Source organism: Drosophila bipectinata, chromosome XR, assembly GCF_030179905.1.
Source record: "Drosophila bipectinata strain 14024-0381.07 chromosome XR, DbipHiC1v2, whole genome shotgun sequence".
In the NCBI taxonomy this organism is placed as follows: domain Eukaryota; kingdom Metazoa; phylum Arthropoda; class Insecta; order Diptera; family Drosophilidae; genus Drosophila; species Drosophila bipectinata.
Window position 1 is genome coordinate 9,001,226 of NC_091735.1, and position 20,110 is coordinate 9,021,335.

Genomic DNA, 20,110 nt, shown 5'->3' on the forward strand with positions numbered 1-20,110 from the left:
AATTGTTGAAGGCGATACGCTAAACATTATAGATTTAATTAAATTTGTAGATGTTCTTCTTGTAATTTTAGATTTGTGGGACAAACCATATCTTGATACCAATTTCATGGTATCAATTGCGTCAATTTAATCTTAAATCATTTAATTTCATTAATATTTTTACACCCAAATGGGTTAAAAATCCACAAAGGACTTCTTAAATCATATTTTTTTTACATTGTCAATGTTCAAGCCTAGTACTGAGTTGACGAAAATCCGCTGTCGCACGAGTGACAGCTGTCAAACTCCATATAAAAAAAACGGTGTAAAAAAAGGAAGAAGAAGATATTTTCGTCTCCTAGATTTTTCCGGAACTCTGTTGACGAAAATTTTAGCTATCGAATTGAATGGCGTTGCCGGATCAAAAAAAAACAGCTGATTTTGGGGTGTTGAAAGAATTAATTTTATTTATTTTGATAGGAAACATGGAGGGAAAATTGATGAAAGGATAAAATAGTCGCCCCGAAAAATTTTCGGCGCGCGAGGATAAATTGAAATTAAATAGTGCGGTCAAGGCGAAGCCCATAGTATGGGATTTTAACCACAAGGGGCATATTAATGCCATAAAATGGCATTGAAATGATTTGTGATTGATTTTGATTTTGACCCAGTTTTCTTTTTCTTAATCAGCTCCTTAGCGGCGAAATACATAAACAAAACACCAACATCCAATCGTTTTGAATTCATTTTGGCTTATTTGTTTTTTGTTTACAAACAACAGCTGTTCAGTATTACCTTATTTGTTAATTTTTTTGGTCACACTAGCTCGGTAGCTGAATAAAGTGCGATATCGTTATCGGATTTTCAACAGCGGATTTTTGTCAACTCAGTACTAGGCTTTAAAATTCAAATTAATTTTAGGAGGGACCGTAGGGAGTAACTTAAAAAAACTCGTTCACACTGGTAAGAATAAACGTTTTGACTCGTCAAACATGTTTTTCGATCTCAGTACTAGACTTTAACACTGACACTCGATAACAATAACGATCACAGCGTAACCAAAAGTATCTGATTACCTATACATATATATGTATGTGAAAAAATATTTGTCAATCTTTGTTTATAATATTTGTCGTTTCTTATTAAATGGTGGAGAAAGAATTTGAGAATGTTGAACTCTTAGCTAATTTTAATTCCGGAAAACGAAAATATTACATGCAACAAAGCTCTTGATTAGGCATTCGTGTTCTCACGCATATTAAAAAATTAGAATAAGTGCACAAAACTAAACGTGTAAATACTTTAATACTTTGTTTGTGGTAACATAAGTGGTTTTTACTAGAGGCATAAATGGCCCACCGAAATTGACGAAGTATGATTTGAAAAAAAGCTTGGATTGAAATAAAAGCTTATAATATATCTATACGTATGTAAATACTCAAGTAGGGTCACATATTGCGCACATTCTGCCACTGCAGCTGAAGGCTGAATATTTATCATAAATACGTCCACACGCATTATCTATATTGCTAATACACGCTCAAAATTGACTTTAATTTATTCAGAACATATTGGCTGTTTGAGTGCATTCATTCACAAGTCAATGTTTCATACAATTTTCACGACACTCAACAGTAAATTGTCGTTCTATACAACATACAGAAAAACTACGTTAACACCAATGTATCATCCTTTATTTATGAAACTCATTTATATAACTAGATTCTTACGCACTCATGCACGACTTTTGATATTGGGTCATCACCGGAATTCCATAAAATCAAAACTCATTTGCTTTTGACAAAATTCACTATATAGTCTTTTATAGCGAATTAAAAAATGTCAGATGGATCACCGCCTCCATCGATTTGCTTTATCCGTGCCGCTGAATCGTACCCGAAGTCACAGATGGAAAAGGAAGACTCCCAGTTACTTGTGCCCTTTCAGGAATGTGAGTATTGGTCGGATTTATTTTTCATGTATGTCTAACATGCTCGTGTAAACATTTCTAATAATTTCTCCTAATTGTTCAACAAGTGCCTGGTGAGTCTATTAAGTACCTAGGTCGAACGGACGATGGAATCCTGGCCCTATCAAATTACCGCATATTCCTCTCAAAGAAGTCAACTGCCTTTGAGACATACGTACCCCTGGGCCTTATAGAATCCGTGCAAGTACGAGACCCGTTTCAGTTGATTGTCAATTGCAAGGACGCCAGCACTGTGCGGTGCTCTTTCCAGACCACGGAACAATGTGTGGATTGGCAACGACGAATACACTTGCTTATAGGCGTTCCCCAAACATTGGAAACTCTTTTCGCATTTGGTTTTTACTCCTGGTCCAGCGACATATTCGGAAATAGTAATGATAATCCAAGTACAAACGGCTACAAGGGCAAAGACCGTTCTGCCCAACTTACAAACACGGCAGGTGTACAGACTCTTTTAAATGTTGAGGCTGTACCCTCGGCTAGCAGTCGGCTACAACGAGACATTAGTTATGATAACAACTTTAAAAACGAAGTCGCCCGTTTGGGATTCGACCTCAAAGGATCTTGGCGAGTCTCCACGGCCAACGCTGATTTTAAACTGTGCCCCTCGTACCCACCCAGACTGCTCGTACCTTTTTGCATCACCGATGAAATGCTCCACAACGTAGCTAACTTTCGTGGATCGCGCAGACTGCCAGCGGTTGTCTGGCGCCACCAAAAGTCAGGCGCAATTTTAGCTCGCTGCAGCCAGCCGGAGGTGGGTTGGCTTGGTTGGCGAAATACCAAAGATGAGCAGCTTCTCAAGGCGCTGACCGATGCCTGTGCCTTTGACAGGGGGGAGCACGCAAGACGATCGACATTTGCCCACGCAAGCGCTCATCAACCAACAGATGCAAGAGACTTAAACGGTCAATCTTCTTCATCTGGAAAAAGTTCACCTTCATTAGAGGATTCTTCGCACGAGGAACTTACGTTAGACGAAATTCGGGTATGTTTTTAGAAAATATCTGTATGTATATTAAAACAAAAGATAATTGGTAGCGTCTGACGGATTTAAAGTATAAAAATAGTATGTATAGTCGGATTAAAAAATAAATTTATTTAATAATCCAGTTATTATAATAGCAAAAACTGGACCGTTATCTCCCGGTGAGAGGGGCCCGGATTTTTGTCGAAAACTTAAACTGTGTACAAAAAAAATGATCCGCGATATTTTAAAGAAATCGCTAAGATGTGGAGCCTGAGAAATGATCAGTGATAAATTATCAAATTATAGACTATACTTTAACAAAATTCAACATAATTTTCGTTATTTTCAAAAATATTTCTTATATGAGGGGCCCGTGAGTTGTACCCCCCGGGCCCGAAATTCCCTCTCGACGGGCCTGGCTTCCATATAACTGAACGATCGGAAATGGCATTTGGTAAAAATACCAACTTTGGTTATAATTATATACCAACCAACTAGCAACGGAAATACCAACTATATCCGATGTTTCCGGTTTTAACTGCAAGGGTATATCAACTTCGGCTCCGCCCGAAGTTAGCTTTCCTTTTTTGTTTAATGCTTAAACACTTTGTAAAAATAGGTTTTATCTTAGAAATCGTAATCAACAATTTTTTTTTCAGAAAATTTTAATAGTAGATGCCAGGAGCTATACTTCAGCAGTTACAAATCGGGCCCGCGGTGGAGGTTGTGAATGCATTGAGTACTATCCCTGCGCCGAAATTGAATTCATGAATTTAGGTAACATTCACGCTATTCGTAAAAGTTTTCATGCTGTCCGCCAGCTCTGTGCCTCATCGCCAGACGATCCAAAGTGAGTATGACTTTTTTTTTGATACCTTAAGAGTTATTTAACGTCTACTTTTTTACACAGTTGGTTTGGGCAACTGGAAAAAACCATGTGGATGCAACACCTGTCAGGTTTACTGGGAGCCGCAATGACGGTTGTACACACCATAGAAAAGAACGGGCGTCCTGTACTAGTGCACTGTTCGGATGGCTGGGACCGTACTCCGCAAATTGTGGCAACAGCTCAGCTCTGTTTAGACCCTTACTACAGAACTGTTGAAGTATGAAAAAATTATTTGGTTCTTATTTTATGAAATTAAATTTAAACTTTTCAGTGTAGTTAAGAAATAACCTTTCCTGCGTGTTAAATGAAACTATTTTTAGAAGAAGAAAGCTAATCTATTTTCGATTTGTACTAAAAGCTATATACTCTTGTATATTATAATATATAAAAAAAACCTTTAAATACCTGTGACGAAACTGCATGCCATGCTTATATCTGATATAAATTTTGGTGATAAAAAAATGTTTTGTGGTTTAAAAAATTACACATTTGACAGGAAAGGACTTTAGTCGAGTTTTCCGACTATATTATACCCGGTACACATTTATACTTTCAAAATTTAAGTTATGGATTCTCATCAACAAAATTTTGTTGCATACTTTGGAAAAAACAACCAAAGCCATTCAGTAGAGAAGCAGAATACAAAAATTTTAACTCTGCTAATTTTCCGATTTGGTTGAATTTTAATTTGTAGGTGTAGATCAGTGGGGGGCAAAACGCATGCGTGTATGCGTATGAGTGTATGCGTAGCAGGTAAAAACAATGAGAGCAGAGCATTCACTGAGAAGAAAAAACGTAGGCCCGGATCGGCCGACTATATCCTATAGCTGCCATAAACTGATTGATCGGAAATTTTATAACTCCGGTGTTTTTAGAGTTAACAAATTCGGATTTTGTACGAATGCCATTTTTGAGGATCGGCCGACTATATCCTATAGCTGCCATATAACTGAACGATCGGAAATGACCCAACTTTCGTGTTTTTGAAGATAGAAAGCTGAGATTGAGATCATGCAGATTCTATTTTTGGTCAGATAATCCGACCTACCAAGTTTCATAACGATCGGTAGACTATATCTTATAGCTGCCATATAATTGAACGATCGGAAAAAGTCTTTGGTATATGGTCAAAATACCAACTTTGGTATTATCGAAGATATAAGCATGGGACTTTTTTTTACCCTTGCAGAGCGTATTATAATTTTGGTTAAAAGTGTGCATAAGGATCTTCCAACTATATCCGATGGTTGCGATATATATCCGGTTTTAACTGCAAGGGTATATCAACTTCGGCTCCCCCCGAAGTTAGCGTTCCTTTCTTGTTTTAATTGAGAATTTATATAACTATCAGTTAATTTATAATTATTAATTTCGTGCAGGGATTTCGCGTTCTGGTAGAACGTGAGTGGTTGAATTTTGGTCACAAATTCGCTGATCGCTCTGGTAATGGCCCCTATTCTGACGAAGTGAATGAAAGGTGTCCAGTTTTTTTGCAGTGGCTTGATCTGGTTCACCAAATACAGCGGCAATATCCATGTTGTTTTGAGTTCAACGGAGGCTACCTGGTAAGTTACAGCAAGCGTTGACAAAACCAATTCAATATAGCATCTTAATTTCAGATTAAAATGGCGCAACATTCGCTTTCCTGTCTTTTCGGAACTTTTCTTTGCAACTCGCTTAAAGAACGCCTTGATAATTCCATATTTGACCGAACATTTTCGGTATGGCCATTTTTAGCGGACACTATGTACAGAAATCCTTTGTATAAGCATGAGACTGAAAAGGTAATTAAGTTAATATTAACAAAATATATGTTCTTGCAGTCCAAATCAAATAGCTGATATATATTCTCAGGTTCTTTGGCCTGCACACAGTGTAAGATTTTTACATTTTTGGTCCGACCTATACCTTGGTAGCTTAGGTAACAAAAACGGAATTGATCTGCCGCTACTTAGTAATGAACGACCAAACGCTCATCAGGGTCAGTAGAAAAAAAAATCCAGTTGTTTCATTTTTAGCATTTTTTTAAATTTAGGTTTCATGGTAAAAGCGAGATCTTCTGAAAATCTAACAATGAATGAGCTGGGCCAAAGCACTATTTCAAGGAGATCTAGTGACCCAAACCTGGCCGTGGAATCGATGTAGGTTCATTGTCATATAAAATAATTTTAAAATAATAATTTTATATTTTTTTTTCCTCAATCATCAGTATTACAGAATGCCTTAATATTAATAGCAACTCCATGTTCGACCTAAGATCTGAAGCAGACATTAGTGTTAGGGAAAATTTCCAATATGATGTAAAAAACTCCAAAGACTTAGAGGTAGACGTAACGGATGCAAAGAAAGAAGGCAAAATTTGCCTTGAAAATACTTTTTCTGAAACTCAGAACGACCAAAGTAAAGCTTCAAAACGTGATATAATAAATGTAGCACCACCATTGCCAGCGCAAAGTAGTTTAATGTGCTCGCGGAATCAGATTCATAGATCTGGAAGGAATGTCCCCGCGTTCAAAAACTCTGGAATTGGTAAGAAATAATACGTCCGTATTGGCAAAAAATGTATGCTCTGAAAAAAGTTTCAAATTGCACATAAAACAAGTGCCGGCACCCGGCACAAACAATTTCGTTACATACTTTTCCACTTGGAAAAAAACAAAAAATTACGTCTTTAGTAGAGTTTCCCGAATATATTGTACCCGGTACTCATCTCTTCCACCTACAGTTTACCTAACCTTTAAAGTTTAAGCTTTAACGGTATGGATTCTCTGGAAAGAAAAGGAAAGGAATGAAAACAAGCGAAGTCCCCCCCAACGACCCTGCTACCGATTCAGTAGGAAAGCAGACTAAAAAGTCTATAACTTCTTTACTAATCATCCCATTTGTCTGAATTTTGATTTGTAGGATAACCGTTGGAACAGTTTGACATTAAAACATTTCCCGAAAATATTAATGAACTAGCGCTACAACAAGATTTCCGTTTTTTTTGACACAAACTTGATCTGCGCGGAAATCGGATAAGTCTATATTTTTTATTTTTTGAGATCCACACGTTTAAAATATTGAAACCTTTGTATGGGAATTGGTATATTATGTGAATACGAGGGTAGGCGGATAAAAAGTCGACCCTGTAAAGGAAATACGTTTTTTTTATATGTGGCTCTTTTTTTTCTCAACATAATCTCAACAACACTTGGACCACCGATCCTCCAGTTTCCCAATATCTTCCATAAAATAGGATGTTTCCAGGTCCTCAAAATAGGCGCTTGTTTCACTTGTTGGCGCTTGACTGAAATTTCTTACCCCCAAGCTATTTTTTTATGTTTGGAAATAAATAACAGTCACAAGGTGAAAAATCTGGAGAATAGGATGGATGGGGTAGAATTTCGTAGTGAAATTGACACAATTTCGCGCATCCCAGAAAATCGTTGCCATCACCTTGTTGGCCGACAATCCGATCCTTGCCTTTTTCGGTGCCGTTTCTCCAGTTGAAATCCATTGCTTTGACTGTTCTTTACTCTCTGGTGTATGGTGACGAATTCAGGTTTCGTCAACAGTCACAAAACGACGAAAAAATTCGTTTTTGTTTGCATTAAGCAATGCCAAACTCTCCTTCGCAATGTGCAAGCGGTTGCGTTTATTTTCCATTGTTAGCAATCGCGGCATGCATCTTGACGAAAGCTTACTCATTCGTGTAAAATGTTTCCAACGCGTTCCCGAGAAATATCTAACTACTCTAAAAATCGGAAGATTTTGGTGACATTTTTTTTTTCAAAAATAAACAACTATAGAAATAGTTTGGCATCAAAAATTTTCCTGTATTGGCGCTAAAGAAATTTTGCAATTTGTAGGGGCGGTGATCAATTTAAAACAAGCTTGCACTGCGTGGGGATTGTAGGAGTCTTTGGCTCTGTCTCTTATAGTCTCAGGTCCACGTGCTCATACGGACAGCCGGAAATGGCTGTTTCATCTTGGCTGATGCTAATCAAAAAGATATATACATTATGAAATATGATTCTTTTTGTTAAATATATTTATACGAAAGCAACGTACCCTTATACTCTTCGTGTACCGGGTATAAAATTTTTTATTTTTTAAATTTTGATCACAAGTGTGCATCGCAGCGAAGGAGACATCTTCCCGACCCTATTAAGCATATTTATTTTTGATCAGGATCACCTCCTGAGTCGATATAAGAATGGTTGTCTGTCTGTCCGTTTTTACTCAACTTTTTCTGTTTTTACCACGACTTGAAACGTTGCAGAAGCCCTTTTCTTTGCAACCAAGTTTGGTATATTTTAAGATAGAAGCAGAGATTGTAAAATTAAGTCCCACTCCTTGTGGAGTTGTTGTTGGAAAAAACCTCTCATCAACTGACCCTATACGGAACTGCCTTACAAAAACCTCTCCATACGCCATTTATTACACCATACATCATAAGCTCGCTCAAGACAGTTTCGTATGAAAAAATCATGTCTGTTATTTAAATAGTGTTTATGCCTTAAAATAAGTCTCTTATTATACTGTACTCTTTGAGCTAATTAAAATATTTAGGGCCAATTAAAATATGTGTACCCCCTTTTCCTAGTCTAGCAATCGGCGGCCCGGCGGCTTCAGAGCTCCGGCAGATCATTGTTGTTCTCGTGGTTTTGTTGCTAATTACTGATTAGTAAGTTGAAAATGTAAAAAAAAGTTTTTTTTTGTCATACCTCAGTCAAACCGTATGAAAAAATGTAGTTGACCATTTTTAACGAGCTCTGGATAGATGCTTCGGGTTTTTTTTGTATTATATGAAATTAATTATAATTATTATACTAAAAAGTCGATCGAAACATAACTATGTATGTATATCTGTTATTTCCGATACATATTTGTTCTAAACCGATTTGGCAGCGTGTTATTTCCTGTAGCTTTGCTTTGATTCCATATTTTTTTTTTTTACCATTTTTAAGGCATTTTTTTCCACAATTATTTTAACCGTTAAGCCGCCCCTATATTCACAACACATTTTTTCCAAGTTGGTTTTCAAGATTTCTATAGAATTTGTCAACATGTTCGTATTTTCCAAATTTTTTAACTTCGATTATTTTCAGAAGCATAAATAGTCAGGTAAAACTAAAAAAAAATATATCAAAACTCCAAAATAACATTTTGTAAAGAAATATTCTTTTATTTATCAAAGCACCACAAAAAAAAAAACAAGAAAGAAAAGCTAACTTCGGGCGGAACCGAAGTTTATATACCCTTGAAGTTAAAGCCGGATATATATCGCAAACATTGGATATAGTTGGCCGATCCTTATGGGAATATGAATATATAATCCAATTTATTACAATACAAAATCTAAAAAAAGTCCCAAGCTCCTATCTTCAAAAATACCAAAGTTGGTATTTCTACTAAAAACCATTTCCGATCGTTCAGTTATATGGCAGCTATAAGATGTAGTTTGCCGATCGTTATGAAATTTAGCAGGTTTAAAAATAAACGTAATAAATACGGTTATAATAAAATAATTTAAAAATGCTAAAGTTGGGACATAATCGATTGTTCAGTTATATGACAGCTATAGAATATAGTTAACCGATCCTTATAAAATGTGGTATTTCGTATTATTTTGCCAAATTTATCATTCATACAAATTCAGAATTCTCGAACTCTAAAAACACTAAACTTATAGAATTTCCGATCAGTAATATGGCAGCTGTAGGACATAGTCTCCGGATCCCGGCCGTTCCGATTTATGTACTGCGTGCAAAGGAAAGAAGGGTGTGTGCAAAGTTTCAAGTCGATACGCTTAAAGCTGAGAAACTAGTTCGCGTAGAAACAGACAGACAGACGGACATGCTCATATCAACTCAGGAGGTGATCTTGATAAAGAATATATATACTTTATGGGGTCGTAGATGTCTCCTTCACTGCGTTGCACACTTTTGACCAAAATTATTATACCCTCTGCAAGGGTATAAAAAACAGTAAAAAATTTTAAAAAACAAAAAAAAATGTTTTATCCTGTAGCTCTTACTAAATTAACTCTTACTTCTAGCTCTTACTAAGATAATCTTTTTACGGCTATATTGTTTTGTTCTATATACGTAGGTCCAAGAAGATCTACTCGCCCCATTCCCTTAGATATGTAGCTGCTCCTCGTACTCTTAAAAATTTCGGTTAGCTTATTTTTATAGCCGGTTCTCTTAGAGTAACTTGGGCACATGCCATGATAGTTAAATCTCGCCGGATACCGACTCTCAATCCAGTCTGTTTTAGTCATAGCATATATCCTCGTATAAGGTTGGAGAGCAAAACTTTAACATCTGACTTTCTTTAAAGTATGCTTTGGCATTTTTTCTTTAAGTATTAAATGGCTTTAATTTTTCCAAAAACAGTAAATTGACCATTAAATAAAATAAGACTAAGTTTATCAAAATGCACAAATAAGAACAGAAGACACAGACCTTTGAAGTTACAGGGTTAAATTCGTATTACAGTTTTGCTCGTCAGTGTACCTTTTTCCATACAAACGGGCTTCTATTTTGAACGCGTGGATTATGAAGTCTATAAGATTTAGAACTTGGTTCGTATAATATTCGCGTATATCAAGTTTGTGTCAAAATTTTGACACCGCCCCAAAGAAATCTGTTTGTAGCGCCAGTTTTTTAATGTCTTTAGAAAATGTTTTCCTGTTCCAATCGCTAATATACACCTAAAAATCAAAAAAGCAGCCAAATCGGATAAATTTTAGAGTTATAGACTTTTTAGTCCGCTTCCCTACTGAATCGATAGTATGGCCGTAGGTTTATTGTTGTTGTTTTGCCCAATCTGCAAAGTGTGCAACAACAATTTGTTTCTGAGAATCTATACCGTTTAAGTTTAAGTTTTAAAGGTTATTTAAATTGTGAGTGGAAGAGATGAGTACCGGATATAATATAGTCGGGAAACTCGACTATAGCCAGCCTTTCTTGTTTATATTTAAAACGTTATATGGATTATATTCTATCGAATCTTTTACAGATCAAAGTCCCCCTTCAAATGATAAACAAAAGAGTGATACAGGTCCAGCTTTTTGGCAAGGCCAATGCGATGTTAGTTCTGATACCCTGAGTTCCAGAATGCCAACAAAAAAAAACCAAATGGAAAGTAAAACCAGGAACTTGGGTCTCGAAAGCCATCAGAAAAATATAGACGCAGCGAGTGAGACACAAAGCAGTCAAATAAATTTAAGCTTCAATATTCTACCAAAAGTTCATTTAAAACCGAATGTGGGGCGGCGTTTAAGAACAGACTACGCGTTTCCGCATCACCTTGACCTACAAGTGCCAAGGGAGAATGCTGGTAGTATATATAAACGAGTACATCATAGCCTTTCCAAGAACGAGAACATAAATGGGTCCGCATTAGCTGCAAATAGCAACAACTTTGAAGAAAGCCAATACACGACGTTTGAAAGGACCGTTGGGAAGTCATCGTTCGTCTGTTCATCTGGGGCTCGAGTGCGAAGGAACACTTTTGGGTCAAGCTATAGTCGCGACATTGGACATCTAAAAATAACAGCGGAAAATGGGAGCGGAAGGTCTGTATCCAAATATGTGTAACAGTTTTTCTTAATCTTAAGACTAAATCCTTGTCATAACAGAAAAATTCAGTCTACGGCCGAATTTCGATTATTAAGGTTTTTGTTTGATAAAATACCTCACTGAAGTAATTATATGGGCATCACATTTTTATACCCTGGCATAGTGTTTTATAATTTTGGTCAAAAGGGTGCACCGTGGTGAGGGAGACGTCTCCTACCCTATATAGTATAGATATTCTTTGTCAGGATTACCGCCTGAGTTGATATTAGCATGCCCGTCTGTGTGGTTTTACGCAAACTAGTCTATCAGTTTTAAAGCCGGTTCTTTCCTTTGCACTCAGTATATACATAGGTTGGAACGGCCGACTGCCATATAGTTGCCATATAACTGAACGATCGGAAATGGAATCTTATTTTGTAAAAATACCAACTATGGTTTAGTATATGTATATAAAACCTTGATATTTTTTAAAAATTATCTTATGATATTATTATACCGTTACATCCGAAATTTTTGATTTGTATCCGATATTAACTGCAAGGGTATATTTTTTTTTTTTTTTTTTTTTTTATTTTAACGTTGCTTTTATTTCTTGAATCTTCTCTTTGCGAGACTAACAAGAGGTGTATCAAATCTTATATTTTTAACTTAACTAACAGTCATATTGACTGATACGGAGTTAGACGGCCCTAAAAATCGATTGCTGGGTTGGGAGGTCGTTGCGTCTAAAGCGGGATACGCTAGAAACCCGAGTCAATCCCCGAGCGAGAAAATTTGGGTGCGAAGACAGTTTTTCTTTGTATGACTCTTTTTGCTTCTGGATTTCGTCTTTCACTGCGAGGATGCCCAGATCCCGGTGGATGTTTTCGTTGCGAACATACCAAGGTGCCCCTGTGATAGTTCTCAGGATTTTTGATTGTGCGCGCTGTATGATGTCTATGTTGCTGCTGCTCGCGTTCCCCCACAGCTGGGAGCCATACGTCCAGATTGGCTTTAGGACTGAATTGTACAGTAGTAACTTGTAGTCTAGGCACAGTGGCGATCGTGAGTTTATGATCCAGTGGAGGCTGCTGGCTTTCAGTTTTAGATGCATCTTTTTGCATTCGATGTGCTTACGCCAGGTAAGTCGTCTATCAAGGTGAACGCCAAGGTACGTTACGTCGTTAGCTTGAGGGATCTGCATACCGTTTAGTAAAAGCGGAGGGCATGTTTGTCTATTAAGAGTAAACGTTATATGTTTACACTTTTGTTCGTTTATTTTAATGCGCCAGTCGGACAGCCACCTTTCCACTATTGTGAGATGATTAGCCAGTTGGGTTGTTGCCTGCGTTGGGCATCTGGAGCGACTAAGAATAGCGGTATCATCGGCGAACGTTGACGTTGTTAGTTGTGCGCTCGTAGGAATATCCGCAGTATACAAAACATATAGACACGGCCCGAGTGCGCTTCCCTGTGGAACTCCAGCTTCGATGGTGTAGTCGCCCGAAGTAGCTGCGTTGCATCTCACTGAGAATACCCTATTGAAGAGGTATGATTCCAGTAGCTTGTGGGTGTATGTTGGCAAATACGTTTTAATTTTGTGCATGAGTCCGATGAGCCAAACTCGGTCGAAAGCTTGAGATACGTCGAGGAAAATAGCGCTGCAGTATTCTCGCTGTTCAAGGGCTGAGCGGATTTCGGATGTTAATCTGTTTACTTGTTCGATGGTTCCATGGTTTCTTCGGAAGCCAAATTGGTGTGCCGGGATGATATTGCAAGCTTCCAAATGTGGTATTATGCGAGTTAACAAGCATTTTTCAAACAGTTTAGACCAGGGGTGCCCAGCCCCATTGCTCTCGGAGCTCCTTTGTTGTTGGAATTGCTCGTTATATGGGAAATGAAATTTTATATACGTGTGTGGCTCGTAGCATAGGCAAGGGCTAAATACAAAAACAATTTTTCGTTTTTCGAGTTAAGCAACAACAATTTTATAGTGTCTCAGTTTTTCGTACTAATACGAAGGCACTTTGTTTTTTTATTACCGAAAACTTTTCACTGCAAAAAATTACTTTTGGTTGAGATCTCAAAAAGAATGGTTAACATCTGAGCTATGAATTTCTTTTATTTATAACTTTATTACAGTTTTTAATTTTTATTTCATAAATATTTTTGTATTACTTTTTCCATTGAAAATTGTCCTATAATTTTTTTCAGTATACCGACATGACTTGCAAAAAAAATTTCTAGCTTTAATGTATTGGTGATTTTTTGCATTGGTATTCGAGTTTGCTCTGTCCTATGCTGAGCTTGGGCACCCCTGGTTTAGACAAACAAGATAGAAGGCTTATTGGTCTGTATGATGACGGAGTTGTGTGGTCTTTTCCAGGCTTCGGTATCATTATAATAATGGATTTCTTCCACTTTTTTGGGAAATAGCCAAGATTAATGATTCCATTAAATAGTTTGCAGACGACCTCTATAGCGCATTTTGGAAGTTCGATCAGCATCTTTGGGGTCAATAGGTCACCACCGGGAGCCTTTTTTGGTTTTAGCCCTCTTATGACTTTTTCGATTTCGTTCGGCCGGAATGGAGGTGCGGCTGGCTGAGGGGAGGACTCTGGCTGAATTACTGGCAGGAGGAATGAATTTGAGGCTGGGTTTGGCTGGAAGACACTTTGGAGATGTGTGGCGAATGTTTCAGCTCGGTCTTCGTTGCTGCGAGCCCAGCATCCCGAAGAGTTTCTTATCGGGGTGGTCGTTTCAATTGGGGCACTAAGATTTGGGTGGGCCCTCCACAGGGGGTACTTTGTGCTTGTTGGCGAGAGATTCTGGATGTACCTCAGCTGTGCATTTTCTTCCTGTTGGTGAAGAGCCTGGTCGAGTGATCGGGTTGCTTCCTTAAGGCGTTGTTTTGAAGCTGGTGATCTGCTGTTTTGCCAATCACGACGCGTGCGCCTCTTTTCTCGCACGAGCTGTTCGATTTGCTGATTAGATTTGAAGTGTTTGTTTCGGTCTACTTCTTTCCTATGAGGAGTAGAGATTTTAGCTGCCGCAACGAGTACTTCTTCCAGGGCGCTCGTAGTGTAGTCGATGTCCGATTCCATGTTAAAATCCGGGGCGAGTTCTATGTGGGCACTCACGTACTTTTTGTATTTTAGCCAGTTTGTTTTTGTCGTCGTCAGACTGAAGGGGTGTTCGGTTATTTCTGGGCTTTGAAGAAGCGTTAGAAGCACAGGCGAGTGGTCTGATGATAAGTCCGAGACTGCTTTGGCACTTATTAGATTGCGAGGTATGTTTTTTGTCACTGCAAAATCAATAAGGTCTGGGAGCTTTCGTGAGTCTGTTGGCCAGTATGTGGGACTTCCAGGGGAAACGTAGTCCAGTTTATTTTTCACATTTATAATTGCATTGTACAATTGTCTTCCTTTGGGAGTCACTAGACGTGATCCCCAGTGCGTATGTTTGGCGTTGTAGTCTCCTGCGGCTATAAATCGATCCCCAAGTGAATTGTAGAAGTCCATAAATTGTCCTTCCGAGATTGAGAAGCGAGGAGGGCAGTAAACGGCAGCAATTGAAAGGATTCCGTTGCTTGACTGAATTTGTATCGATGTGTCCTGCAAGAAGTTTGTTGCAAACCTTTTGTGAAAATGGTGTTTAATTCGTTCTCTGATTAGAACTCCAGTTCCGCCGTGGGCTTTCCCATCTGGATGATCTGTGCGGTAGATTGTGTAGCCTCTTATATGAAAGTTGTATTTGCTTGTAAGATGCGTTTCCACCAGTAGCATAACGTCAATATGGTTTTCGGTCAAGAATTGTGACAATTCTAGTTTATGCCGTGAGACACCATTGGCGTTCCACATTGATATTCGTAGCGCCTGCATAGATTATTTGGACTGTTGTGCTACGAGCAGCTGTATCACCATGTTCTGGTTTTGAACAAGCGTTTGCATGGTCGTTTTCATGAATGACATAAGCTCCATCATACTTTGTTGGAGGGTAAGCATCATAGTTTCCGTTTTGCTGTGTGGCTGTTCTGGGGCCTGTTGAGCGCTTTGAGAGTTAGGCTGAATTGGAATTTCCCTTCCAGATCGTAGAGCATCGGCATAGGAGAAGCCGTTGGTGGTGTTTAGTGGACCGAATGAGGATCTCGCAGCTTTGGCGAAGAAGACGTCTGGCGTGGTTTTTGACGAAACGTACGCATGCAAGGGTATATCAACTTCGGCTTTGCCCGAAGCAAACTTTTATTTCTTGTTTTGAATTAAAAAAATATAAAGATTTTTCAGAATAATTTTGGGTATGGACGCTTTTTATTATAACAATGTAAGATATACAAAACTAAAAATGAAATCTAACACTTTTTTTCGCAAAAAAACACAAAACACTCGCAAAGTAACGAAATTATATTTTATATTTATAGTCAATAATTATATGTGCGTTTTTTAACTTTCTATTTAAATCTCATTTGTATGCATTTTACTTAACTAAAAGATTATAATTTTTTTTTGTTTAAACGTTGCTTTTACTTCTTGAATCTTCTCTTTGCGAGACTAACAAGAGGTGTATCAAATCTGATATTATTAACTTAACTAACAGTCATATTGACTGATACAGAGTTAGACGGTCCTAAAAATCTATTGCTGGGTTGGGAGGTCGCTGCGTCGCAGGCGGGATACGCTAGAAACCCGAGTCAATCCCCGAGTGAGAAAATTTTGGTGCCAAGACAGTCTATGACTCATTTTGCTTCTGGATTCGTCTTTCACTGCGAGGATGCCCAGATCCCGGTGAATGTTTTCGTTGCGAACATACCAAGGTGCCTCAGTGATAGTTCTCAAGATTTTTGATTGTGCACGCTGTATGATGTCTATGTTGCTGCTGCTCGCGTTCCCCTACAGCTGGAAGCCATACGTCCAGATTGGCTTTAGGACTGAATTGTAGAGTATAACTTGTAGTCCAGGCATAGCGCCGATCGAATAGTTTGCAGACGACCTCAATAGCGCATTTTGGATGTTCGATCAACATCTTTGGGTCATCTTAGGTCACCACCGGGAGCTTTTTTTTTTGGTTGTAGCGCCCTTATAACTTTTTCAATTGCGTTCGGCCGGAATGAAGGTGCAGTTGGCTGAGAGTAGGAGGAATGGTTAAATTACTGGTAGGAGGAATGAATTTAAAGCAGGGTTTTGCTGGAAGACACTTTGGAGATGTGTAGCGAATGTTTCAGCTCGGTCTTCAACGCTGCAAGCCCAGCATTCCGAAGAGTTTTTTATCGGGGATTTGGGTGGGTCCATCACAGGGGATACTTTGTGCTTGTTGGCGAAAGATTTTGGATGTACCTGAGCTGTGAATTTTCTTCCTTTTGGATTTAAGCCAGTTCGTTTTTGGCGACTTCAGGCTGAAGGGGTGTTTGGTTATTTCTGGGCTTTAAAAAAGCGTTAAAAGCACAGGAGAGTGGTCTAATGATAAGTCCGAGACTGCTTTGGCACTTATTAGATTGCGAGGTATGTTTTTTGTCACGGCAAAATCAATAAGGTCTGGCCAGTATGTGGGACTTCCAGGGAAAAAATAGTCCAATTTATTTCTCACATTTATAATTGCATTGTACAATTGCCTTCCTTTGGGAGTGACTAGACGTGATCCCCAGTGCATATGTTTGGCGTTGTAGACGTTGTCCTGCGGCTATAAAACGATCCCCAAGTGAATTGTAGAAGTCCATAATTGTCCTTCCATGATTGAAAAGCGAGGAGGGCAGTACACGGCAGTCTGTGTCGTCGGGGCCGCTTTGGCATTTTCCGAAGTTGATTTTGTACTCGCTTTAGTCGTGGACGTCGCGGTACTTTGAATTGCAGTGGTTGTCGCTGTGGTTGCAGAAATTGTAGCATTGCTTGTTGTTGATGGGAGATTTTTTTTTCGGTATTGGAGGGGGGGTTTTACACTGCGAACTCCATGATGGGGAAGTCGGAGTGAACAGAGCGGGTAAGCAAGACCGTGCCCTTTTGAGTTTCAGCGGTCAGTAGAGTCGGGTTGCTCCTAATCGCCGATTTTCCACTTCGGTATCGCGGGTTTAAAAGTAGGAGTAGAAGCCGGTTCTTTGGTTCACTGAATTTCTACGCTCGTTCTTTCGATTGTTTCTCAATGAGCTCATTGTGTGGCACTTATTTATTTAAAAGAATGCACTAGTTTTGGTTTAACACATCACAACTGTTATAAAAAGCTTGTCTATTGCTCTTAATAAATTGTAGTTTTTTTTTTCTTTGATTAGCTGTTTTATGTTGCAGTTTTCCCGGAGTTCGGGCAAAGCACGTCCGCTTAGTTCGGTAGTTCGGTGGTTATTGAGATAAAAGCTAACTTACATTATATTCAATATAGTTTTCTTTATTTTTCAAAAATAAATTAAATCGCTTTGTCATTCAAATTCCTCACGAACTTAAAAAATACTATAAATAGGATTTTAATTCAATAAAAAAACATGCATTTTCAAAAAGTTTGGTAGCTCGATGAAATTTCACCGTGCTTAACGCTAAATGTTTTAGGAATTTCATTCGCCGCTGCTTGATTCAGTTTACTTATAATCCAAAGCAGTTTTTAACATTTTTTTTTTTGTAATAGCAGGATAACGTTTATTTAAAACTGTCTTTTAGGGACAACCATCAAATGTTATTACATGAACTTCACTTATAGATAATTTAACATATTAAAATTGGAGAACTAAATTAGAGTAGTAAGTTAGCTTAGCTTATGGTATTTAAAGATTATGGTTAAGATATCCAGGGGAGGTCCAGCGGGTGCGTCCTTTTTAGTCTTCTGGGCTGCTCGCTGTTGTCCAGCAGGGAAATGGCCAACAGGTTCGGGTGATTATGAAGCCTCTGGATGTAGCGTGCGCTGCTTCTTTGGATCTCGTCCTTGACCCAAGGAAAATTGAATAGTTCGGACAGACAGAATAGTTCGATATAGTTCGGACATTTGTATTGCTCGCAGTGCTCCAGAGCTGTATGCCGTACGTTCAGATTGGGCGTATTATGGCCTTGTAAATGAAAAGTTTCGTGGCCGTTCTCAGCTTCGAACTCCTACCCATGAGCCAGTAGAAGGATCGAAGTCTTTGATCAGCCTGTTACCTCTTCTTAATCAGAGGGGCCTCCAGGTGAGCCTCCTGTCTAGGGTGAATCCCAGGTACTTGGGATTGTCTTCCTGCGGGATTGGGGAACCGTTGAGGTTAAACTGGAGGGCAATTGCCTTTGCAGAGAGAAAATGTGGTGGTAGTGGATTTCTCATTATTGACGGCAATGTTCCATCGCTTTTGCCAGTCGCTGAGCAAGTCAAGCTGCAATTGCATGGTTTCGGCTGCCCCCATAGCGCTATCTGCGGTAGTAAGGGAGGCGGTGTCGTCTGAATAGGTTGCTGCGAGCAGGTCAGGCCTCTGAAGAACAGGGAGGTCGGCCGTGTAAGCGTTGTACATCAACGGGCCAAGAACGCTGCCTTGGGGGACACCAGCGTGAGCTTCTTTTAGACCGGATATGGCCTCGCCGCATCTTACCGCAAATTTACGGTCTTCCAAGAACGACTTTAGGAACTGGAAGTATGGTCGGGGTAGGCCAGTCTTTAATTTGTATAGTAGACCGGGATGCCAGACTCGGTCGAACGCCTGCTTCACGCCCAGCATGACGGCCATGCAGTACTTCTTGGTTTCAAATGCGTCCAGGATGCACTGCACGACCCGATGGCACTGTTCTGGGGTACCGTGTCGCCGCCTGAAGCCAAACTTTTCGTCAGGGATCACTGCAGCCTCGTCAAATACTGGCAGTGCTCTGCTCAAAAACACTCGTTCCAGTATTTTGGAGAGCATTGGTAACAAACTTATTGGTCGGTAGGACGAAAGGTTCGCTTCGGGTTTCCCGGGCTTAGGTATTATAGTTACCTGGGAACGTTTCCATGTGGACGGAAAGTACCCTATCTCCAAGCATCTATTATAGATCCTCGTAATTAGCTGAATGCTTGGCGGTGGTAACATTTTTAATGCAATTGCATTGATACCATCATCGCCCGGGGCCTTGTTGTTGCTCATGATGGTTATAGCTCAGCTGTTTCCTCCTCAGTCACTGGTCTTATTGGATCGGCGTCCCTGGAAGGCTCGGCTAGCAATCGGGCAGTGTCAGCAGCAACCTCCGGTGAGCAGCGATCGAAAGGCGTAAAGACACCTTCGAGGTGTTCGGCGAAAGCGTTGGCCCTGTCCATCTCCGATCTGCACCAGCTGCCGTCGGTTCTTTGTACAGGTTGGATCCTTTTACGTGGCTGTCTGATAAATTTGGTGGCTCGCCATAAGTTATGTTGAGGGTCGCCTGGCTCGAGCTGTTCGACGAACCTGTCAAAGGCCCGATTTCTTAGTCTTGCCAGCGTTTTTGACAGAAATTTGGTCGCTCTATTAAAGGCGATTTTGTCCAAAGGATTCCTCGAGAGCGACCACACTCTCCGGAGTCGTCGCTTTTCAAGTTTGAGTTCTTCTACTTCTGGGCTCCAAAAGTGGATGTCTCTGTCAGTGGCTCTTGGGCGGTTGGAGGGCCCTGGTGCTGCTTCAGAAGCTGCCGCCTGGATATGGCGGTTAACTCATCTACAGCGGTGTCGATGTCAAACGGGGAGTCAAGTGTCGGGTAACGTTGTTCAGGTATGATTGGTACTTGTCAACGTCAGTTGTCTTGTAGATCAGCTTGTTGCGGGCTGACCTGAGAAAGACTGGGGTGAAA

The 20,110-nt window shown here is 39.5% G+C and overlaps 1 protein-coding gene across 9 annotated transcripts in view; it reads left to right on the forward strand.

The window, feature by feature from the left end:
• The first annotated feature begins 926 nt into the window (after positions 1-926).
• The window catches only part of LOC108126405 (phosphatidylinositol-3,5-bisphosphate 3-phosphatase MTMR3), a 52,062-nt gene continuing 32,878 nt past the window's right edge, over positions 927-20,110 (forward strand). Inside the window, exons 1-11 of one of the 9 annotated variants that reach the window (XM_043211347.2) lie at positions 927-942; positions 1,702-1,930; positions 2,017-2,957; positions 3,599-3,789; positions 3,850-4,045; positions 5,208-5,393; positions 5,448-5,612; positions 5,683-5,809; positions 5,864-5,969; positions 6,038-6,357; positions 10,837-11,395. In XM_043211347.2, coding sequence (XP_043067282.1) covers positions 1,819-1,930; positions 2,017-2,957; positions 3,599-3,789; positions 3,850-4,045; positions 5,208-5,393; positions 5,448-5,612; positions 5,683-5,809; positions 5,864-5,969; positions 6,038-6,357; positions 10,837-11,395 — 2,903 coding nt within the window. In that variant the 5' untranslated portion in view covers positions 927-942; positions 1,702-1,818. The other 8 variants (XM_043211345.2, XM_043211350.2, XM_070276552.1 and 5 more) reach the window with 8 other exon arrangements.